The sequence below is a fragment of the Poeciliopsis prolifica genome, unplaced genomic scaffold (assembly GCF_027474105.1).
Source record: "Poeciliopsis prolifica strain line A6 unplaced genomic scaffold, Auburn_PproV2 SCAFFOLD056, whole genome shotgun sequence".
Lineage (NCBI taxonomy): Eukaryota > Metazoa > Chordata > Actinopteri > Cyprinodontiformes > Poeciliidae > Poeciliopsis > Poeciliopsis prolifica.
This window is the reverse complement of record NW_026562431.1, coordinates 1888831-1914429: the sequence shown is the minus strand read 5'-3', so window position 1 is coordinate 1914429 and position 25599 is coordinate 1888831. Positions and strand designations below refer to the sequence as shown.

The 25599-nt window shown below is 42.2% G+C and overlaps 1 protein-coding gene across 1 annotated transcript; it reads right to left on the bottom strand.

Annotated features, from left to right (window-relative positions):
* Positions 1-331: 331 nt before the first annotated feature.
* ndp (norrin cystine knot growth factor NDP) lies at positions 332-25348 on the bottom strand. Its single transcript, XM_055059884.1, has 3 exons — positions 25240-25348; positions 5065-5511; positions 332-708 (listed from the first exon to the last, which is right to left on the bottom strand). Exons 2-3 carry the CDS (start codon positions 5278-5280, stop codon positions 484-486), a joined length of 441 nt encoding a protein of 146 aa, XP_054915859.1. The 5' UTR covers positions 5281-5511; positions 25240-25348; the 3' UTR covers positions 332-483.
* Between the last annotated feature and the right edge of the window lie 251 nt (positions 25349-25599).

The following is a 25599-nucleotide window of genomic DNA, read 5'->3' as shown; positions in this document are numbered from 1 at the left end:
AGCTGTCACAGATACTTCGAAGCGCCACACTGCGGTTTGAGAGCGCGCGCATGTGTGTGTGTGTGATGGATTACTGAGGCCTGTAATGAGCGGAGTGTGTCTCTCGGGCGGGGAAGGGTCTCAAACCGGCCCCCGGGATCAGCAGTTTGCGGTGTTTGGCCTTGTGAGCTGAAGAAATATGCTTTGCATGGCTCGTCATGATTGAAAGCACTTATAATGGAGAAGGTATGGCGTGTTCTACATGTGTCCCAGAGCTGCAGGTCAATTATTAGGAGCACGTGAAGGGGGAAGGTGGGGTGAGGGGGGAGGGGGGGGTGAGGGCAGATTTGATTCCTCCAAACTGTTAGCATCCAGGATTTTTGGAGCATAACTCCATGTCCAAAAATCAACGGAGCATTCCGAACAGTTTCAGAACGAGGTCCGAGGCCAAGAAAAACGAGAGCCTTTGGGGGGGTTGGGGTCTTGCAGGGAACTGCCGCCTACTCAGCTGCACTCCTCACAGTTGCAGGCGAGGATGTATCTGTAGGTGGCCGTAATGCGAGTCCCGCCGGCGCAGCGCAGCCTCACCGCCTTCAGCTTGGAGGTGTGTGGTCGGCAGCAGGAGCAGAAGCTCTTGAAGGGCTGCTTGAGCACAGAGCTGAAGGAGATGAGCGGGTCTGAGCGGGTGGTGTGGCTGCAGTGGCCCTCGCAGCGCGCCAGCAACACCATCTGCGGAGACATGAGAGAGGGCAGGTCAGTCGCACAGAGGGTTTTCATCAACATCAAGATAAGATCCGGGCAACAGGGCGGTGTGAGAACAGCGGAGCACTGTTTGAGTCTGCCCTGATGGGAAGTAGCGTCTAGCGCCTCTGTGGCCTCCTACTCCCAGGCCTCGCACCTGTGAAATGAGAGATAGCAACAGGAGCCGGTCCCACACTCCCACACCTGAGGTCGTTTAGTCACACGCAGCAGACAGGGGTGTATCAAGTCTTCCCTCAAGGTTGACCCATCTCCACACACACACACACACACACACACACACATAGCAGCAGTCTGATTAGTGACCATCCGACTGGCGCTCCTCTGTGGGTCACTGCATTCCTGTCGCCACCCCTAAACAGCCTCCTGTGTCATGTCGTCTGTCAGCTGCTGTGTGTCGCCACCCGTGTACCCACTTTGACAAAAGCCTGTCTGGGGCCATAGCAGGATGTCACAAATACACACACACACGTCAGGAGTGCTGTCGCCACTTTAAGACCATTTGTCTTTGTTCTGGCCGAGCATCGGGCCGTCGCTCTCCCCCCTCATCTGCTCGCCCCGTCCCGACCCTCCATGCTCCACAAATGTGGAACAAACTTTCTGAAAACGGCAAAACAGCTGAAATACTGAGCTCCTCTAAGTCAGAGCTAAAAACCCACCTGTTTGCATTTGATTCATAATAACTGGAAGATTAATCAGCATTTTTGATGCATGTATGTTTGATGATTTTGATTATGACATTTGACAAAATGGAACGTTTACTGCTTGTTTCATAATTGGTTAGTGTATTATGCTTGTAAATACATGAGTGTAAAGCACTTTGAACTTCCGTGTTGCTAAAATGTGCTTTACAAATGAACTTATCTTTAACCTTCATGCAAACATGTGATGAAATGGTAAATTTTAGGAAGAAAAGGCTACAAATTAAAGACTTGAATGTGCAATGTGATCTGTAAATACCTAGCTACAGGCTCACACTGCGTACAAGAGTGTGGACAAGTAAATAAAAATAAAAAAAATACCAAGAAAGTATATTGGAGCTGGAGGCTTATCATATGGTTATAGTTTCCAAGAGAGAGGGACTTATTGCACCCCGGAGACCTCTGAAGATCTACATGGGTGTTAAACTATGATGTTTTAAAACCATCGAGAAGCAATTTAAACCCACACACCATCCTGAGGGAGGTCGTGTAATGGTCAGTCATGTGCTTGTAGGCACTATGTGTCGATGTTTTAGTGATGCGGCGCCGTCACGGTTTCACCGTCTTTGTTTTGGGGCAGGACGACCGAGTGGCCTTGAACATGCATCTCTTCTTCATCATCAGACATTGAGGTCGAGGTAGAAAGACTCGGTGGAATTTGCCACATCTCACACTTGTTGTTTTTTTTTTTTTGTTTGTTTGTAAAAACTAAGGACAAATAAACGCAAGAAGCTGGCTTGATTTGTTTGGAAGGACTGCTCTCTGGGTGGAGTTGACAAGAAAAACTGGACAGAAAAGTTATTTTGATTTATTATGACCAGATTGAACAAATAACTTGGAGTTATTTTGGGTTCCAAGCATTCCTGCAGCTAATAGTTTGGGAAAAGTGTCGCTTTGGGAGACCAGTGAGAACTCATACCTGTAAAAGATGGTGGTTTGACTGAACCAGCTTCACTTCAGACAAATATTCACCCCCAGTGTTCAAAGCTGGCTTTGAAAATGAGCTGGCTTTGTCTCGCTGGTGTCATTTCATCAGCTAATGTGCCACGTGATGAACTGGAAACATGTCAAAACTCAAACCACTTTATAGTTTTAATGGTCTGTCGTGATGTTTTCGTATAGAACACTGGAAAAAATTATTGAACTGTTAAATGAAAAATGCGACAGATAATCACACACACAAATGCTTAAGATACATTTCGTATCTGTATTTTTCTCTAAAGTTATTCATGTGTTTTTTAAGCATCTGCTGTTTTTTATCTTAAAAGAAAAATGAGGGCTGTGAAGTAAAAATCTAAACTGTGTACATTTAGATATAATAAATCATCATTCAAAATCAAAGACTAAATGATCTAAAATCATTCTAACAAAATAAATGTACTTAAATTATTTTTGATCAATTTTGTGGGAATAGGTCATACTTTGTTGGAACAGTATAAATAAAAAAACTGAGTGTTTATAAGAAAAATGCACACATCCTGTTGAAAGATGCTATTGAGGTGGAATTCACACAAGCCAGCTGTAAAAACACTCCTGTAAGCACCTGTTTGTGATTTCTCAAGTCTATTGTTGTAACTGACCATTACTAATAACTGATCAGTTACACATATCCCTCGATAAACATCAGCAGCCCGGACAAGCCAGGCTATCGCCAGGCGGCTTTAGGTTTCACCGCATCACTTAGAAATGACCGTTTATTTGCCTCAGACGATGAGAACAGCTGTGACGAATGTCAGGCTAACCGGAGAAACATGTTCATTAGTAGCTCAGCGTGACAGTTCCAGATCTCACCAATCGTTCAAATTTCAGAATACGTGTCGATGCACTTTGGCACGTTCAATTCATTTCTTTTACATTTAATGATGGGGGAATTTAATGTGATAGAACAACACAAAATAGTGCAACTTTTCTTACAACAACAATCTAAAACCAGCGGCAGCCCTTTGCTCTGGAAACCCAACGTAACATCTAGCACAAGCTCTTCCTTCCAGAGGTGTAGCGGTGCGTGTTATTTAATCTCAGAACACATGTTGCAGTTCTGTGCAGGCCTCAGATGTTTTTTGGTCCACCAGGATGGAGGAGCGTGTGCTGGAAAAACTACAACACGTGATACACACATGTATCATATGTGATACACATATTTCTATACGGTGAGACTTGCTGACATATGTGCAACGCGTGTGGAAACAATGGGAATCACATGTTTTGTACCGAGTCTCCATGTATGCTCCATGTGCTTTTTTTCCCCACGCCATTCACATGTGAAGGTTTGTGCCACATTTAATGCTTTAATGCGGTGAATGGATTTCATGTGATTTACTATAAAATTCATCTGGAAACATGGTGGTGGCAGCATTATGCTGAGGGGACGCTTTGAAGTTAATGTGACGACGAACGGAGCTGAAAAAACACTGAAGGTTGTTGTGGGAGTTCATCTGAACAGACCAGGTCACTAACTTATTGATGCGGCCCAGTGTTTACAGCATTAAGTTGCTGGACACAAGGTGACACGTCCATGCAAGAGAGGCTCTTAGATCAAAACAGGATCGGTAATGTAATTAATCTGCATTATGTGATATGAATATGATAAACTTTTCAGATTGACCGTGTGTGTTTACATGTTAACGTTGGCAGCCCTATCAAGAGTCCTAAGCAAGATTTGAAAATTGATGTTATCAAATGTTCTCCGTCCAATCGGACAGAGCTTGAGCTATGTTCCAGCCATCCGGTTGGCCTATAGAAGAAAAAACATAATCACTATGAAGTCATTATGCAGACAAAAAAAAGTGAAAAAACTTTTACAACAAGCATTTAGTTAAAAAGTGACGGATGTGGATTTTCTGTATTTTCTGTTTTACAGTCTACGGTGTGAAATGGTGCCTTGGTCTGGCTTCCTGTCTGCTCTGTATGTATGGCTACAGAGGACTCATGCTGGGCAGGCAGGCCTTGCCTGAGTTGAGCTGTGGTTTCACCACCTGCTTGATGCACTCAGAGTCAGAACATTAAAAAAGACCAAAGAGCAGATCACTCAAACCAGAGGAACAGCTGCTGTGGTCCACAACAAAGGAAAGGGACCTAATTGACAGCACCTTTCCACAAAATGCCTTTGCATGTCTGCTGCAGCTAAGTGGACCACCAGTTTTCCTACGTAAAGTGGTTGCCCCAAAGCTGTCTTCAGCATCAAGCATCAGAATTGGAACCGCTCCTCTGGATTGTTATTCACTCAAGCACCTTTCATGTGCTTCCCTTGACCCATCTCTCTCCCTGCAGACCCTTGGAGGAGGTAGCAGAGAACAGGCTGACACGACACGTCCTCTTTGGTAAAAAACAAGTCCCAGCTGAGGTCTGCAGCGTGGCTCGGGTCCAGCACTCTATCCACACACACTCACAAACACACATGCACTCACAGAGTAAGAAACAAAGCGTGACTTGTGTGCTTGACTGAGAGATGGAGATAAAGACATGGAGGTGGAGAACGGGAGTAATACAAGTACTTTGGCCTGCGTTCTGCGGTTTGCTGAGGTCTTATTTGGAACAATCTATTTCCATGATGTTTGCAACATTTCCGGTGGAACGTTCTGGTAAAGGAAGAATGAGAGAACGACGTGTCGGTCTCACAGTTTACCTTAGAGTTGCATTTGTAAATGGGATGCGTGATGGTCTCCACAAAGTGGTGCCTCATGCAGCGATCTGGGTCGGTGTCGACCAGCTGCTGATGTCCCTTATCACCAGCCTTGTTGCTGCTGCTGCTGCTGGCGGATTGGACGAAGCCCAGCAGAGGACAACACATCAGGACCAGCAGGAGTCCAGAAGGAGGGCCGGTGGAGATGGATGGTTTCATGACTGGGACACCCGGAGGCTCCTGGCACTGCAGGCGGTGGCCAATATGTCACAGTTCTTGACTGCAGCCTTTCTGATGCTTTATGACAGGGTTCAGAGGAGTCTCACACAGGACAGACTCTGTCTTTGTTCCTGCTGGAGGAATGAAGATTGAAGGTCAGGGTGACATAGGGAAGGCAAGTGGCAGGAGAGTCGGGCCACTCCATCCCTCACCGTCTCAGTCCATCTCGGTCTGGAAGAACGAGACAAACACAAAGAGATTGAATCAAATACATAAATATAATAATGGACTCCTTCTTGCAGACATGTTCATGTCCCTTTAATCTTTGCAACCTTTTGTCATCGCCTTTCAAAGCAAGGCCATTGGCCATGGCCAAGAATTTTAAAGGTGGGCCAGTCAGGAAACTGAAGAAGTCGCGAACAATGTTTCGTTCCTGCGCTGTTTTAAAATTGTAGTCTAGCTAGCCAGTTTTAGCAATGGCGGCGGAGGAAGACAAAAAGCAGTTCAGTTTGAATTGCTGAGGCTTCCAAATATCTTTTTATGTTCACAACATTGAGATCTTGCCCGGATATTGCTAAAAGGTAAAAAAGAAACAGTGGGGGGACAAAAAACAGACAGAGGAGGAGAAAATTTAAACTGTCAATCATGCAGAGATTCATAAAGGAGAGGGAAAGCAAAGTAGGTGGATTAGCAGTGCTTACTAACAACTGATAGTGCCATTTTAATAAAAACCAAGCTGACAGTATGTCATGATAGTCGTAAAACATAGAGCAACAATCTTCAGTCAGAAGCCCTCTTCACATTTGTTGCTCGGCTGACTGCTACTGCAGATCTTTCCTATCAACAGCATCACCATCCACAGCGACTTTTTCTTGGACGATAAGAGTAACAGCAACATTTCAGTTCCCTTTGGTGTAAAATAAAGTATTTCTGAATTCAATGTTTTACAACCTAAAACTGCTTTAAATATTATCCAGACCTAATCATATTGATGATCCACACACACACGCACACACCCACACACACACTCACACACACATATGCTGGTGTTTCTGCAAAGGAAGGAGAAACCACACCAGCCTGACACCAACCAGGCCCTTTCCTCTCGCAGGGACAACTTTTTCATTAAAACACGAGAAATTGTTTTAATGAAACAAGCCCTCTCTGGGCTGTAAACGCTCTGCCAGTCCTGAAACATATTTTCATAACTGTTTATTTTTCCCCCCTTAACTTCATATTTTTATAACTCTCCTGACATCAGGGCTTGTGTTAATAGGGAGCGTGTTGCTGGTGGAGGCAGATTTGCTGGAAGGCAATGTGTTATTAATTATGTGGAGGTTTGTGTGCAGGGTGAGAGAGAGCAACACAATCACTGAGGACTTTTCAGAAAAATTATAAATACAACATGACGTCACTAATGTCTGAAATGTATGAAGACATGTGCCGACTGCCGGACTGATTTACACCAGACTCTTGTAACTAGTGTGTTAATTTCTCCCTCTCCTTCATGAACACTGAAAGTGATCCTACATCGGTTCATCTGTTTCTTTTTGTGTCTCTGCTCTGTCTTTTCAAACCACCGAACTGGTTGAAGCAGATGGACCCAATTTGGTCATTTTGATCTGAGTTACTAATGTTTATTTATGTATGTTTTTTTTTTTTTTTTAAACAAATTTAGTGAAAGTATGACTTTGAAAAGTCATCCACCATTTTTTTCTTTTTTTTTCCCCCACTTAAGGTGGTCTGCACATCACCTAATCAGTTTTTATGTCTGCATCATTTCTTTAAGGTAAATGTGGCTCTGATGTAAAGTGCTTAGAGTAGTTAAAACTGCAGTATGTAACTTATAAAACATATTTTTTACATATATGTTGAAAGTGTCATGATGTCATGGCAGTTCATGACAAAGTGGAGTCAAACAGATTAGACCATACATGAAAATATGAGACAGAAAATCTGTGATAAAATCTGTCTTCTTCTGCTGCTAAGTAGAAACAACCAATCAGAACCAGGAGGCGGGTCTTAGTGCTGTCAGTCACCCTCTGTGTGGCGCTGCTCACTGCTGCGCTGCAGCTAGCAGAGCCTGATCTGAATGCTAAGCCTACTTAGCATGGCCACTGATGACAAATAATGATAGTTTTCCTGTAACTGTAAGTCATTTCTTTGCCATTAGCACATTTGGGAGCGAGTTCATGAGGATGATTGACAGCACTGAGACCCTGGCTATGATTTGCTGTTTTTGCCTGGGAGAAGGGCATTTCTTAATATGGCAATAGTAGCACAGGAGGAGGTGGAGGAGAGTGACTTTTTCACTGATTATGTAAGAAATTTATCAGGGGGAATTTAACGTTTACTGCTGTGCAGTTAAAACTGTCACAGTATAGTGACAGTTTTAACAAATGTGTAAAAAACATTTATTTTTTTAATAAAAGTTACATGCTGGGGCTGTAAAAACTATTTAAAGCTTTACTGTTTATAAAGCCCTTTATAAACGTTAGGTCTCTAACCTACTGCTCCATCAGCAGCATTTCTCCTGACTTTCTCTTCCTTACTGGATGATTCATCATGTCAGTCTTTGTGTCAAAAGGAGTTTACATTAAAGCTGGAGACTTGGAGGTGTCTTTGATCCTGGGTGGCCTGTGTGTTTTGCATTGATTAAAGAATTCAGGCGTCCTTATGTAACGTCTTTCAGAGCATTCCCATTTAGCTGGTTTTTCTCAGGATTTATTTAAGAGTTTTTAACTCCAGACAAGAGGGTAATTTTGTACAAATATGGTAAACAAGCCAATAAGCGCTTTAAGTCCAAAGCCTCTTGTTTGAACTGTAATAAACAAAAGCATTTCGGCCATCATATCCACAGTTAAGTACTGGATATTATTTGTCGTAGCTAAGCGTTCACATATTTCCCTGGTGACATTAGATGCAGTCTTCATTACACTGCAAAAACATTTACCAAGTGTAAAACCACTTGTAGCATGGGAAAAATGTCTGACGGAAAGCACTTTTTATTTCTGTCTACAAATTAGTACATTATTAGTTATTTGAGAGAGGGTGAAAAAAAACGTTTTAAAAGTAGCATTCAACCCCACACTACAAAAACACCAAAACTTACGAAGCATTGGTCTAGTTTCTAGTTATTAATATTGGTCTAGTTATTAATATTTCACATGAAAGTCATTTTTCCATCTTTTATGTGAAATAATCTGCCAGTATTTTAAAAACACAAATATTAAGGAATTACTGACTTCAAACAAGCCCCCTTATCTTGCCGAAAAGCGACTTTTGTCTTATTTCAAGTGTAATAAAATATTTGCACAAGAAATACAGCAGAAATACTTGAGAAGATTTTGTGTTTTTTGCAGTGTATAATGTAAATTGTTTACTGAGATTGTAAGCAGATCTTGACCAAAACCAGCCGATCAAACACTAAATAAATCCGTTGATTCACTTTAGGTTCAGTGAGGCGTCAGTCAGCCCGACTTTCGCGATGATTTCCATTTTCCTCCAGAAATCGGCTGACTGGCCCCGGTGCAGTCTCCTCCCTTGGCCCCGGCGCTCGTCCCTCAAAGGGGAAATCATTTAAAAGTTAACATTCCTCTCGAGAAAAATAGACGTATCATTTGGCCTGTTAAAATAAATACCGCCCGAGATGTTTCGCTGGACCGTCGAACATGTGCTGCGGGGTTTACATAGCGGGCGGCCCGGTCTCCTCGAGCCCTGCCAGAACCTCTCAGCACCTCGGGCCCTGCCAGCCGTTCGACCAACGCCGTTCAGCCGCCTCTGCTGCCCGTATCGCTATCATTAGTCTGCTTGTCTTTGGCAAGACACTTTTAAGTGTTTATAGACCGCGAGCGTCTGAAATCAGCGATGGACCATCTTGCAGCAAAGGAGTCAAACAGATTAGACCAAATGAAGAGAAGATTTATGCCCCCGGTCAAGAGTTCCCAAATGGAGACACAGATGCTAATTTAGGCGAAAATTTGCAGTGGAGGCTGTTAACCCTTCCCTACCACATACTGCATGTGCCCTTTGACCTTCAGATCAACTTTGAGTGGCTCTAAAGGAACATGGTATCTTTCTTTTAAGCCTATCGACAAAGAAACAACTAACTAAGAGGTAATCTGTTTATTGAAGTAGTCTCAAAATCTAAAGGACTTGGGGTGGTTTCACAACTCTTTATTACTGTTTAGGTTGCTGACTACATGACACAGCAATAATAGCATCACAAACACAAATGCTGCTTTTGAAAAATATTTCTAATTGTAATAAATATCTTTATGACACGAGTCATACAAAGAAGTAATCACTAAAATGAACACAGCAACTGATTATGTATTCAAATATTGAACAGAGGAGAACAATGCTGACAATACGGACAGCTTTAGGACGTTTTAAACATCATAAATTGGAATTTAGTGTTACAACGATGAGTCTTTTTTACTTCGGTTAGCTGCTAAAACATGACTGTAAAGCAGCAGACTGCAGGCTGGCTAGTTTACTAGTAAATGTTTCAGCCTCTTCCAGTTTTAGTAGAAATAACTGAAGCTTTTTTTTTTGTTTCAAATAAAAGTGAAGAACATTTTATCTTTTTGAATAAGTACTACAGAATCATCAAACAATATATATATATATATATATTTTTTTTTTTTTTACTACAGGTTATCACATCCTACCACACCAGTCCTTGTTTTGACCCTTTGTTCCCAAAATCATATAAAAATGTTTTTAATCACATGTAGAACACCAGAAACAGAGAAAGTAAATGTTTCCTGTAACCATATACATTGTGATTGCTCTAATTATATTTAAACCATGTGAGCTGAACAGGAAGGGATGGCTGTCAGCTATCCCACAGTTTGTGGTGGATCACAGTTTCTGCTGATAATTGGAGTGAGAATAATACTTTTCACTGAACCGTGGCAGCCAACCCGACTGTGCTAAACAAAAAAACAAAAAAATCAGTCCAAGTATTTTTATAAGCTGCTGTCTGCTGTGCGGCCTCGTGGTGGGACAGAAACGGCGTGGTTTTCAAACTTCGTGGCTTCGCTTGTTCTTGTGTCACGTTTCCATAAGTGCCAATCAAAGATGGAGACAGCGGAACGCCCGTCAACTACCCATGGGTGTCGTTGGGGGTTTCAGGGCGCGACGTTTCCAATCAAATCTGCCACACATGTAATGAGTTTGGGAATTTCAGGGATCTCGGATGTTTTCTTGGGGTGAGGAGTTGTGTGTTGTGAGCTCCAGCTACACGATACTCCCGTTTTGCATGAATGGACAGAAAAGCATATGTGAGTGTATTATCCCGTAAAGCCAGTAAATGGATTTTATTAAGTGAAAACATGTTAAATCAATTGAGATCAAACAGGACGATGTAGCTGCGGTTGCGGTCACACTAGGGGAAACATCCTCGGCATTTCCTCGTAAATCACAGTTCCCCTTCGGAACATGTGTTTTCGTTAAACAGACAACAGGTCTTGGCCTCACCGTGAAGGAAAGCAAACAGACATAATGACAGCAGTGGTCCGGCAAGTAAATACCCCAACAGGCCAAATAAACTCTCTTTTTACCTGAAATGTGTTTCTGGTCCCGGTCCAGCAGTGTCCTATGTGATTAACACTTGGCTGAGCTGGCCAGACGTTCCCACCTCTGTAAGATGATTCACTATTGATTGTCGTCTGCCTGTTACGCCAGCGGCGCGGCGAGGCAGGGACATCTCTCGGTACAAGGTGTCTGCACATCATAATTACTGTCTCTTTTTGGCCACTCAGCTCTGAAAGCTGCCGACAGCGACGCAGAGCTATGAATGGCAGCTGTTTCAGATAATGGGTGGGGCTTTTAGGATAATAATAATCGGACTGAGTTCATTTCAGCTCCGTGAGGGTGAGAACTCCAGTCGCATGGTTGGTCAGAAAGTGAATGAGGTCGAGAGGGCTGAGGAAGGACGAGGGCCGCGTTCAGACTCCTCTGCCTGAATTCACCCTCACCTGTCCTGCTCTGACTTATAGAAAGCAGCTGGATCATTTTGAGCATCCTTACCGCACCACACACACAACCGCATAGCCCCAAGTCATCCTTAGAAAGTATTAGATTTATGTATTTCAAATGAAGGTCTTAAAATGTCTAATGTATTTAAAAAACATATGTTGGCCTTATATAAGTGAATGACATGTCTTAAAATGTTCCACATTATTAAGCAGGCCACAGGTTTCAAGCAACATGAGAAAGAGAAAAGATCTCTGCTGATGAAAGTCATCAGATAGTGTAGTGCCGTATGACAACATATAAAAACATTCGATATTTAATGAAAACTGAAGCGTTATTATCGTACTGTGAAGAGATTTGTGACTGAATCAGAACAAAGATGGTTTGTATAGATAAAGGCATAATGAGGAAGGTTTCTGATAGACAAATTCATGGGATTAAGAGAGCAGCTGTTAAAATGTCCTTACAAAGCAGCAAACAGTAGGATCCTCCAGAAGCTTGTTGTCCATGAACCTACTATTGGGCCCTTAACCAGCTCACAAGCAGAAACGGTGGCAGAAGATTCATTTCAAACAGACTTGTTCACTGCAGTGCAATACTGGATGGTCCAGATGGATGCAGTAGTGGATTGGTGGTTCTAATGGGGAGCTTTATTCAGTAAAATCAGATTTATACTGTGATAGTTCATGACTTGAAAATTATACTGACCATTTAAGAAAATCTGAGAAAATATCACTTGCATAATAATTTGGAGCATGTTGTTTTCAATGCAGTTTTATTTTCTTATAGGATTTTACTATCACACCAAAGGTTGACAGTAAAGTTCAAAGTGGTTCTGGCTACGTAGCTGCGGGTTTCCAACCCATTGCATTCTACAAAGCGCTGCATACACAGAGGCTGCAGACCTGGAAGCTGCCATTCTGAGTTCAACCCCCGTTTTTGGTTTCGTTTGCAACTTATCTTTCTCACAGAAATGTCACAGTTTTGCTCCCGTGGCATGGCTAATGCATCTGAAGAAGATAAGTGCTGAAATTGATCTGGGAGGAACACTTGATGCAACAAGCTCTGGAGTCAGGCGTTTTGTGTATTTTAAACACGGTGGTCAAAGACTGGCATTACTTATTGAAGAATTGTATTTCAATAAAAGCTGCAACTGTGGAGGGAAATATAACTTTTCTGTCTTTATACAGGCCACAAATGACATTCATAAGGAAAAGGAAACTGTTTCGGTCCACATCTTACTTTGACCTTCACTTGGAATTACTCTCATCTTCCTCTCAAGCCCCACACTTGTGTTTCTTGTAATCTTAAAAACACAAATCCTCATTGTGTTCCACTTTCAAGTACATTCTTTTCCTACGTCCTTTTTCCATCACGTCCTCGTTCGCACCAAACTCTAAGTACTCGCACTATTCTGCTGCAGTACGGTGTTCTAAACTTCCCTGATTATGTTTGGAAAGAGTGCTGGACCCAAACTCATGGTGTCACCTTAGGTCCTCACTGTTTTCATAACAAAACCCAACTATGCTGGCAGCACAGCCCCGCAAAATACAACAAGTCATTCATTCTGAATTACCCATGAAATTTCACCTCCTTTAAAGTAAACTACTTCGCTTAACGACTTGGAAGTAAAAAAGGCTCCAAGAAGTAGACCACCGCCAACAAAGACATTTCCAGATGTTTCCAGTTGATTAGAGGGGAGGGGGCTGTTTGTTGTGAATTGGAACGATATAAATAAACAGAAATAAATTTGGAAGGCAAAGCCAACGTACAATGCCGTAAAAAGCAACGAGCTACAATCAGCGAATACATAAGGTCAAAACATGACGTAAAGTTCTGCTTTTTTAAATTAACTGTTGCACTTTCAAGGGTCAGTATCATGCAAATTATAGTCATTGCGTTCTAAATGTATGCCCTCATCAAAAACATACCTGGAGTGCTTTCTTAATTCTATCATGCTTGTGTGAGAAATCCTTCGATCTCCATGGCAACCACTTATCTGTGCAAAACACCTGGGTGGACCTAGCCCCGCCTTCAATGACGACGCTCCTCCCCTGAACTGCAGTGTCCAGGATTCTGAGCTTCTGCCTCACAGCGCGACCTTTATTCAGCTCCTTCAGACTAGGCAGCAGCAATTAGCAAACACCTGCTGGAACTATCACTGGCGCTCATTGCTTATCAGTGAGACAAGGGTTAAAATGTTGTTAAAAGGCCTAAAGAGGACCCATGTTGTGATGACTTCCTGAAGTCCTGAAGAGTTTCAGAAAAAGTAAGAGCTTCTTATAGAGACAGAGGCCCAATTTAAAAGCATTAAATTACAAAGTCAAATTTCATATGCAGCAATTTTATAGCAACTGAAGTGAACATAGTTCCTTGACTGTGCTACAAAATACATATTACTGCCCCTTTAAGAGACTTGATTTATGTATTGGGCCATTTATATGTCTCCGCTTTATTTTTTAACTGTCAGTTTTAATCCGCCATGATTAACAGGTACTAGCAATATATATACCTATTATGTTGCCTGTGGATGTATATAGACAAGTCAAAGCATAATTAGTGAATTATTTTCACTAACTAACACTCTTTCAAATGGTTGAGAAACATTTTCAAGCTTAATGCCATTGTGAGTTTCCTACAAACATCACTGACATCTCATGCCATCTAATTCTGATGACTCCAATGCCATCTTTTCTCCTGAGCCTAATGTCATGAATGGGACTTCTGGATACATTTCTAGCGTTATCAATCCCTGTTTCTCCATATTTACACCAAAACACCACGATTATCAACAATACTGATTGGGCTGGAGGAAACACAAATATACAAGCTTTGTTCATTTCACCTACAGTATGTTGGTCCCATTTTAGAGCATCGTGTTTCTCAGCAGTCCAAAAAAAGCGAGTCAATGACTAAACAAAATGTCAGCCCCATCCATCTTTCCAATCCCACATTTTTTCCATTAATTTGCTGGTTTGTTTATGAATTCTTTTTTTGTCCTAACAGAATTATTTTCTGCCATGATTTGAGGGTCAAACCGCACCTTTATCAGGCACTTCATACAAACAGCTGACAAATAAGTAATAGTAAAGCCAACTGACCTCAGTAATGGAGGCAAGAAGTCTCTGTAAAAAAAACGACAGAAGCTTTGTTTTATGAAATCTTTAAATCTTTTTGAGTGTAAAACCTTTGTCTTTGCCATGTTATGTGTTCGGTAAGCTGAGACATTCAGATCTGTTTGATTTTCAGCTGGCCTCACTCATAACTAGAATGTTTCACCCTGGAGACTCACAATATGGAGAGTCCAAGCCCATAATGGAAAGAACCGAAGACCTCCGGGGATGGAAGACGTTTTAGTAGGAAGGACCTATCATTTTATTTTCAATATTAAATATTTGTAGCTTATTATTATTTAGAGTCAAGGCAAACGTGGATTCCTATCATGGTAAAACAATCACAAAAGTCTAATAATCTTCTAGTAGTTTATGCGGATGTTATTTTATAAACTGGATAATCTGCCAGTGTTGTATTAGACGGCTGACTTCATAGAAATGGAAAGGTTTTTCCAGGGTTTTTCCCTTTAATACATAATATTAAAGGGGAACCCTTTAATATTATGTATTAAAGGGTTCCTCTACCCAGCTGCATCTGGGTAGCGGTACAACTAGCTGATGGAAAAACAATGCAGGGGCCTTCTAATATGGAGTACGTGTTTCAAATCTTATCGTCTGTCATGAATTGGTGGTGGAGGTGGTGAGGCAGCACGCTGGAGACCCAGGTAAGTGAACGGTGGTGTAATTTAATAACAAAATAGTCCACAAAAACACAGTCAATAAACGGAGTCCGCGGCCAGGCAGCACGGCTGAGCGGAAGCCCAGGGCTCAACGCCGGTAGCAACTGGTCTTACAGGCGGCTAAACAACACAAAACGGCAGACCAAGGCAAAAGTACGACAACGACAAACAATTGAATGACGACGAGAACAAAGGACACAGGAGGACTAAATACACTGAGGGCAATCAGGAGAACAAGACACACCTGGGAACAATCAAGGGGAAGACAGGACAACGAGGAGACTCAGGACACAGAAACTCAGAATTAAACACAGAAAAACACAGAACCTGACATCGTCACTGTTACAGACCCAAGTTTATGGTAAAAAGTGTCAGAATTGAATTTAAATAACCATGTTATTATCAAGTCTAAATGTGTACACTTTGTACAACTCTAAAGCGGCACACAAAATTGATGTCATCATTCACAACTTCTTCCGTTTGCTGATTAGCAAGTTTGAAATTCTATTGGAAAAATCCAAGTCAATGGGAGAAAACCCAGACAGCGCTTTGAAGGGAGAGTAGAACCAAGAAGAACTCGGTAGGAAGGCAACGGCCAGGCTACAAACCCACAGAATCTGATCAAAGTGTTAAACTTAGTTCACCTTTTGAAACATGTAATCGGGTTGTTGATGGGAGCTGTTGTTGACTGTTGCAAACTGGGTTTTCATTGTGTCATGAAATGGTGGTGGTGAGGTGGTGAGGCAGACGCTGGAGACCCAGGTAGGTGTATGGTGAGTAATTTAATGAAAATAAGTCCACAAAAACACAGAGTCAATAAACAATAGTCCGCGGCCAGGCAGCACGGCTGAACAGAAGCCAGGGCTCACACCGGTAGCAACTGGTCTTAAGGGAGGCACAAAAAACAACGACAATCTGACAAACAACGACAAGGACCCGAACGAGGAACAAAGGACACAGGAGGTAAATACACTGAGGGCAATCAGGGGAACAAGACACACCTGGGAACAATCAAGGGGAAGACAGGACAACGAGGAGACTCAGGACACAGAAACTCGGAATTAAAACACAGAAAAACACAGAACCTGACACATTGACAATATTGTGGAAATTGTAATTACAAAAATATATTTCTTTAATAAAAACATCCCAGTTGTTTTTCATCCAAAGTTTTTTGTGCTCAGAGGATGTAGTTTTTCAATCTAATTGAAATGTATACATTTCGCAAAACTGCAATGAAATACTGACTGAACACTGGTTGGCTCATCTCTTTGGTTCTTCATTTTTTACCATTTGGTCCTTCAGTCTCATAGAACAGAGAAGAGAACTCTCGGTTTACAAATGAGGTTTTTAGAATATAACTTCCCTAAATAATACGGAGTTGCGTTCTAAAACTCCAGACTCTTTAAGGTTGGGAGGAAGGAAATACATCTTGAGGGTTGAGGAAGTGGAAAATGTTGCACTTGTGCTTCGGCTCAGTGATGGATGTCTGAATATAGCCATCAGAAACATTAAAGTTTAAGCAACCTGTGTCGGGATGACTTATCATCACCACCGTGACGGATTGGACATGCCACTGATGTTGCGCCTGGTCTCTCCAAAAAAAACGACAGGTATGATTAACCGAGAGGTTCAAAGAGTGGAAACTCATTTGCGGTTTGCACAACCCTTAAATACCAATTACTGAAACATGCTCTGGGGGCTAATAAGACAAAATGTCACAGCCTTTGCCAAATAATGACAACATGAAAGAACAAGCTGCCTTATTAGGACCTCTGAATATCATTTTCTCTTCAAAAATGTATAAACAAGTCCTGAAAAGTGGCACATTGTTTATTAGCTGTTCTGCTTTCGTCACTTCTTCACATATTCAAGAAACTTGACTTAGAGTACATCCTGAACATGAATAATAATGTCCCACTATCAGTTATTAATGGTTATTGCAATGGAAATCAAGCCCAGAAACAGAGAATGCTAAGTTATTTCACTGGTGATGGAAGTACAGAACTTTGCAAAAGTATTGACAGCACTTTAACATTTTATCCTGTTATAACCACAATTAATACCTAACTTATCACTGAGAACTAGAAGGGTAATGTTGTCAATATTTCTAACAAATAAAAAGATACATTTGTACTGAACCCATGTGCATAAATACAAATATTCTGTAATTTAAAGTATGGCTCCAAAATAATCAACTATACAGCCGCTGATCATGTGATTCTTATTTTTATTCTGCCAAATTTCTGTTTTGTTTTCTGTTGTATGTATTGTGGTAAACTTTTGTGCTAAGCAACTTTTTTATTCTTTTTAATTTAGTAGCTTCATATGTCCCTTTTTAAAAAGGGGTTTTTATTTATTATTGGAAAGAAAATAATTCTATTTTTTGGAAGAAACTGGTTACATTGTAGTGTGTTGCATTTCTATTGAATGTACCTGGAAGGACTACAAAATGAAAACTAATCTTTAAGGTTAACTCTGGTATCTTAGGTGCATTGTCCCTTTTGTAATAAAAAACAACAAAATAAAATTCTGCAAAATCAACTAATTATTCAAGTCCATCTGTGTGTAAATTAAAGAGGCAATATTATGTGTATTCCAGCCAATTTGCATAATTTTATAGCACATTCAAGTATGTTACTTTCAGTTGTTATAAAAAATCTGCATATTTAAAACATATCTTAAAAGAAAATATACTTCCTCGTTTATTGCCTTGAAATTGGGCCTCTGTCTCTTTAAGAAGTTCCTGCTATTTCAGAATCTCTGTCTACAAGAAGTTATCACATCATGGCTCCTCTATTAATAATTCAATAACACTTTCACCAGCCTTGCACTAAGATGAGCTTATCACATGCACAGTTACAACCAGGCGTTTGCTAATTGCTGCTGGCTAGTCTGAAGGAGCTGAATGAGGGAGGGGAGCACTGAGGGACGGAAGCTTGAAAGTATCTAAGTCATTTGAACCTTGTTGGTGTAACCTTTGTTTTTAGCTAGACAAATTAGTAATTGTCCAAGGACAACAGATGGAAAATAGCCTTTTGGCTAAATGTTAATTAATGTGGATTGATCCAACCAAATAAATGAAATTAAACAGTCAAAGCTTCTGGATAAAATCTGGGGAAAGGTCCAAACATTTCTTTCATCAATCTGATCAAATTCCAGGTGTTTAGCTATGAACAATAAGCTGGCATGTTCGTTTCCGCGTGAGCAAACCTGATACAAACACACACCACAAGACTTAAGAGTGACTGTACTATTGTTATTCATATACAGTACATGTGTAAAAAGTCCAAACTTAGCAGAGCTGCATTGGAAAGTGTGTATATTTCAGTTGGTTCTGGGCAAATTGCTAACACTGAGTCTTCATTTCTCCCGTTGACCTCCATCTTACTTGTGTTGTGACTTCGATGACTATCAGTCCAATCTCTCCTTTACCACAAATCTCTGACTCCAAAGCAATAACTTCAATAATTTGGCGTAACAGCCCTAAAATCCAAAGACATCTCGACTTTAATCAACCAATGTGGCGTTCGCGCTACCCCAGAGCTAATTAAGCTCGCAGAGGTTGTGGGACCAGAGGCACACTAAATGACTAAACTGCATCCAGTTTATGAAACTTTAGACCAATATCTGGGTCTGCATTAACTGCTCATTAAAAGTAATATCATCTTGTGTGGATCAAATCTCGTTAAGCGACTTCCATCTCTGTTATTTAGGTTTGACTTCAGGGCCCTTGCTGAGGGGCAGATGATTTATGAAAGGCTCAGCTCACATAAAACAACCGGTACTGCAAAAGCATAACGAGGCCCGTCCTTACATAATGTTCCCCTGCTGGGAAAGCCTTTTGGATTTGGAGAGTTATGAGAAGTTGAGTCCCAGCTTAATTTCTGAGGAAGGTTGAGATACTGTCTTTCGAGGCGACGGTGGGAAAAAGGACTCCCACACTCACCCACGGTACACTGGTGGATGAATGTGTCTGTCTGCCCCTGTATCTGTGTGGATTTAACAATTTGTTCTTAGGTATTGTAATTATTGTCGAGTTATGCCACTAATCTTACTTCTGAAAGAAATCAGAATACGTTTCCACTGTTTAGCCGTGAGATGAGAAAGAAGTTTAGCGTAGTTACATTGTCAACCGAGAAATGGAAATAAACTGATAACTTTTATAGAATTTTTTTTTTTTTTAAGATTTTGTAATTTTGGGAAATATTTCTTAAAATATTTTCCTGGAAAAACCTTAAGAAATCCTTTAATTTCCCGTGGCAGCCACTGATGCAGAGCAGAACACCTGGGTGGGCCTAGCTCCGCCTTTAAAGCCAAAGCTCCTCCTCTGAACTGCAGTTTCTGAGTTGCTACGACACAGAGCTCTCCTTCCCCACAATCCCGCCACTCGGCTCCTTCAGACTAGCCAGCAGCAATTAGCTGGTGGAACTACACATCTGCAGCGTATATGAGCCATTTGTCAAGAGCTACGCTGGTGAAAATGTTGTTAAAAAGCTTGTAGAGGAGCCATGTTGCAATGACTTCCTGAAGGCGGAGTTTCAAAAAGAGCAGAAGTTTTTAAAGAGACAGAGGCTCAACTTCAAGACATTAAATTAAGAGGTACACATAATTTTTAGTTATATTTAATATATATATAGCATTTTTATAACAACCAAAGGTAACATAGTTACTCGATTGTGCTATAAAATGGCACAGTGTGGCTGGAAAACATATAAAACTGAACCTTTAACATACTGCCAGAGAACGACTGGATGCTTGGGGCTTTTATTGCATTTGGACCTGAATGGAAATACAAAAATGTGCAGAAAGTAAATTTTGCATAATAGGTCCCCTTTGACGAAAAATGAGTTATTGCAGTCCAGAGTGCATCCCCATCAATAACCCGGCATCACCAACTGAGTGTTAAGTTCCATGAGTTTCCAATTATCCATCCATCTGTTATCTTCTGTTTCTTCTGAGGTCGGGTCATGGAGGCAGCAGCAGAGAGACCCAGATTTCCTTCCCTCCTTCTATTTGGGGCAGCTCCTTTAGGGAAATCCCCAGGTGTTCCCAGAAACAAAGTCCTTCCAGCATGTCCTGGGTCTTCCTCTGGGTCTCCTCCTGGAACACATCACCACGGAGGCGTCCATTGTAACCTTTTATCTGAGCCATCTCAACTAGCACCTCTCAATGTGGAGAAGCAGCAGCTCAAGGTTTGGTAGAAACCAGACCCAAAGCACTGACTCAATCAGGCCAATCAGGGAACAGAAGGAGAAGCTGTGAACAATGATGATGATTTTCTGCACTGTTTTAGAATTATGGTCTGGCTACAGTTTTAGCAATGGTAGCGGAGGAAGTGAAGAAAGGCGTTCAGTCTGTGTTGGCCACACTTTCAAACATTGAATTAACATCGAACGCCACATGGTTCGACTCAGCACTTCTCTCTTCGCAGTGGAGGACGTCTGTTTACAACACAGACACTTTCTGGTTGGGTTCACAGCGTCAAACTTACGCGCTACGCATGTCACGACCAAAAGTTAAAGACTGGGTAAAATGTGAAACAGAATCCATGGCACCAGGAAGCTATAGCTTCTCAACAACGAACCGTGGAAGAACAGGCTGTTTTTTTTTTACCAGGCTACTGAAGCCTTGTTAGGTTAACTGGCAAGTCCAGGTTGTTTCAAGTTGTCTCTATCAGGAAACTCTTCCCTCCTCCCAACCACCACTCAGAAGAAGATGCTGAGACGGCTCAGCCAGCAGACAACAAGTATGAGGAGTTAATGATTTCATCTGATTATCTTGCTCACTGTGAATATTCATCACTGTTCTGATGTTTTTACATTAATGAAGACTCAAGCAGTAGATTAGTCATAAAACTCATCTCAAAAGTACCATCGCGCCTCCTAACTGTGCAAGCCACATGTGTAAAGTTTCTACGTTCTTGTGAAATGCGTTGTTTTCCCCGGTGGGATGCTAGCATAAATATCCTCTGCCCACCTAGCTCATGGGAAGGGAAGACTACTATTGTGCAACTCCACTCAGATGCCAGTGACCTGGTGGAGAAGCTAGACCTTCCTACGGATCCGCGCCGTAGTGTCATTCGGTCAGCCGGCAGCTGTGGCTGGTGTCCAGGGACAGGGCTGTCTGTGGAGGGGGTGGGGTGGGAGGGGCTCAGTTATGGAGCCCCGGCAGTCGGGCTGAGAGAACAGGTGTGTGAAAGGGCACTGGAAGATGAAGAAGAAGATGAAGTCAGAGTGGAGTTGCAGGTAGATTAGGGAGAGTGCTGCGTTTCGGAGCTCCTCCATGTCTCCCTTTCATCTCTGTCACATCGCTCGTCTCCCATTGGCTGGAGCGCCCAGAGTTTACGTCATGATTTTCTGCTCACCTCCCCACCTGCCCTCATCCCCAGTCTCACCCCCTCCATTGTTTCACCAGCTTTTAATAAACTAAAGGGCAGATTCCTGACTGCAGTGCAGCGGGTAGAGGCGGAGAGAGATGGGGGTGAGGATGGGAGGGTGGGTAGAGACCTGTCCTCCAAACACACACAGTGTATGCACAAACACACACATACACACACACAGTTTGGCATGCGGCGTGCCAAGCTCTTCCACTGTCTACTGACGCCAACACACACGCATCTATACTTCCTCTCTCTAACACATACACACACCCTCACCCTCTCCACGCGCCAACCTCCTAAAAGCTAAGCTCCTCACTAAATATATCCCCTTCTGTAAAGATAAGACAAACAGTGTGGATTTGAGCGCATGCTACAGCCAATGACAGGCGGCCGTGCGAGCCAGGGCTCAGCTTGTGTTAGCTTTGCACTTAAGGCTTCTCAGAAACTTTGGTGGCACAGAGGACACGTCTGCATGAGCGTTTGCAGATTTCTGTCTCTCCCCAGGCCGCTGCAGCGGGCGGCAGGAGAACTGTGGGGGGTGCCGCTTTTGGTGCAGATGCTTTGCAGTAAACGCGATGTCCTAATAGTTTACTGGACGCACCACACAGTGAGGGCTGGTTTACGGTGTAAACGTGTGTTTTTAAAAGTGCTAAAGTCGTTTTATTGAGGTGCCAAACTGATCAGCTCGTACAAAGTTACGCGGCGTATTGGGAAACCTGCCCTCACTTGTTTCTGCAAGCAAAGGTGAAGCTTTAGGCCTGAGGAGAGATGAAAAGTTTTTAACTCAACCTTATATAGTCCCTCATTAAATGTTTCCCACAACAAAAACTCAACTCATCAACATGGGGGGAAGAGGTAGTTTATTTCTCTAAAAACTATTGGAAAATATGTTGTTATAAGTGAAATTATCTCTCAGAGGAACTCATTTTTTTATTATTATTATTTGTGTTTAAGGAATTGCTGACTTAAAACAAGCTCCTACACTGCTCTGAAAATGCACTTATAAATTTATTTTGTTTTATTTCAAGTGTACTGAGATATTTGGTCTACAAACTAGATCAAAAACACTTGGTAAGATTTTGTGTTTTTGTGATGTGGGTTTGAATACTGCTTCCAAACATTCAAAATACAATTTAAAAAACATATTTTTCACTCCATTTCAAATATCTAATTATGTTGTCATTTGGAGACATAAATAAAACAGACATCTTGACATTTTGAATATTTAATTGAGACATAGTTGGCAATTTATTATTAGCAGCCTCACAGTCAGCACAGCTATTATTAAATGTGACTTCATGACGGTTGAGTTTCCCAGTTTGTGAAAGACTGACTAACAGCATAGGGGGAATATTCCTTTATGATGAAGTCATCTCTTAGGTCAGTAGATTGCTTTTATAAGGGACTTTAAATAAAGGTTTCTCTTTTGACACATGGCTGTTTTGAATGTTCTATGAAGATATCCAACTTATATTTAGATACCAGAGACAAAGTTGTACAGTGGCATTCTCTCTGTCCTGCAAATAACTAAAATCCACAAATACTTGCATTATGAGGACCCTCATAACTGCCTATTTTAATAGTTTCAGTGCTAAATATATTGAGATATATGTATTAATGTCACAGTGGAAACTTTCTGAGCAGTACCGCCGAGGGTAAAATGAACAGTCTTTCTTATCTCGCTCATGGTGCTTTAGCCAATCACTGCCAAGAAAAATAAATGGCGCTCCTGGATTGGCCGCTTTGCAAACACCAGCAGTGTGCCAAGAACCATTGTCTATGTCATTCCAGCTTCCCAAAATGCACTTTCTGTCAGATAGTTGAGCGATAGGTGAATACACGAACACTGAAACTGTGAAAAGGAAGGAGTCCACTGTACCGACCACATTTTCCTCCAGCAGCAGAACAGTTGCTAGAACCTCCCTCAAATGTTTCTGCGCAGAAACATTTGGTAATTTACCTTCCTTAAATGAAAGACAACATTGGCTGCTCCGAAAGTCAAGGAATGGAAACTAAATTTGTTCTCTCTTGTTAATGAAAAACTGAGTAACCTATGCGCAGCATGCTAGCCTACCACTGACCGGCTACCAGAGCAGATAGTCTGACTAACAAAACATGCTTTGTTTTCTGTCTTTTCTTATATGTTCCACCACCTTCCACTTTTTAAACCAAACGAAAGTCAAACATCCTTCTGGTTTCAGCCAATATCATAACTTACGTCTTGAGTAACTTTTTAAATGCATCTATCAACAGTAGAATAACAGATGCCAGGATTTTCCTAATTATCAATATCCTATTTTTGAAGCAGTGAGGATAACAGATTTTTTTCTTCTAGATAAAATAAAAAAAATCTATTTTATCTATAAATATAATTTACTGTGCTAGCACAATAAAAGATAATGAAATATTTACTGGAGGTTATGAGAATCTCATGTTGACCCATTTGTACCTCAACATGTAACTGCTCTTCAGATAGAAGAAAAAAAGGGACTGCAGTGCTTGAACCGGATCAAACCTCTCCTGGTTTCAAGCCTGAGGTGAAGCGAATGCAAAGTGGAGCTGGGTCTTTTAGCTTTGCCGGATCGGACCCGGGTACTCCAGCTCGGTAGATCAGCCATTGTGGCACTGAGGTTCCTTTGGATGTCTAGAGGTTCCTCCACAACAACCATTTGTCAGAAGCACATTTCCACAGCGGTGGGCCATTGTGAAAAGAATATTGAACCTTCACTGTTGTCTAAATAAATAAACGCACAGTGGGCCTCAGGGAGAGGAGAGAGAGAGAGTGTGTGTGTGTGTGTTTCCATGCATCTGCAAAAACACGAAACACAAGAACTCAGAGATGAAAACTAAAACTGTGTTGCTCCTCTTGCCGGATAGTTGCTGTCTCTCCGCACCTGGCTGCTCCGTCTCAAACACACCTCCTACTCGCCTTGGTCACGTTTCCCATCTCCTAACGGTTTTAAAGCGGTTGGAAGTCGAAGGCCAGGATTCTAAAACCCCCTTTTTTCAGAGCCCGCAAAACTGTTTTTCATCTGGTGTCACCGGAAGTTGGAAAGGGATGCTTGCATCACTCCATCTCTTTGGCTCGCCTCTTGGGTCCGTCTGGCCGTCATTCTCTCTAACCTCTCTCACACATCTCGGTTTCATTCTGTTTCTCCTATTTATTGCGTCCTTCCCCGACTTTGCCAACCTTTCCTTTCCCCACCATTCCCTTTGCTTGAGTTGTCTTTCGTGAGCCGCCGATCTTTTACGGGCACTTCATTTTTTATCCGAACACCTTCTCCCTTTCCGACGAGGTCAAGTGGAAGTGGTAGTCCTCTCCTCCTGCCTACCTACCGCAGAGTCTGCTGCGTCTGTCAGCGTCTCCTACTGCCATAAGTCAGCAGCCTCCAGGTCCAAAACAACAGGCCAAGTCAATCACAGTCAAGGACATAACAGATCTGTAAAACACATAGCCGTGTACGTCCAGATGCGTGCGTGCGCATGTAGACACACACACACACTCCACATGAGCCCGCCTGCCCTTCCAGCTTGCCTGTCAGTACCTGATTAGCGAATCCATCAGTGCCAATGCAAACATGTTTCCTGCTTAAGCACATCAATCAGATTATACATCCATGCAGAGCAGAAAATGGCATAAACTAAAGACAAATGTGCACTTGAGCTATGGAACAAGACAGGGGAAAGTAAGTAGAGTCGTCCTTCAAACTGTTGCATTTGCAGCCATGCAGACATCTAAGAGATGATATGAGTCTCTAGAGGATGAGCTGTAGGTGGGATGATCAGGTCCCGGTGGTCTTACCTTCAGTCGCAGTCAGCTGAGAGGCAGAGATCTTGCAAGCAACACTGGATTTGTTCTACTATTGTTCCTGGCCAGCTCCTCTTGTTTCTACCTCTCTCTAACACGCAGGGGATTGTCTGAGTGTTACTCTCTCCTCCCTCTGTCTCCCTCTCACCTCCTCCCTCCGCCTCTCCTCTGTCCCACAGTCACACGCTCCCCCGTTTCATCTCTGACGGGGAGATCGGCAGAGGGAGGGAGGGAGGCAGCGAGGCTGGATGCTCTGGCCGTGAGGACGCCCGTCACATGTGGATCGTGACACAGCAATCATATATTATACGCCCTTTCTCTTCCTCTATCTTACCCCCCAGCTGTCCACCTCAC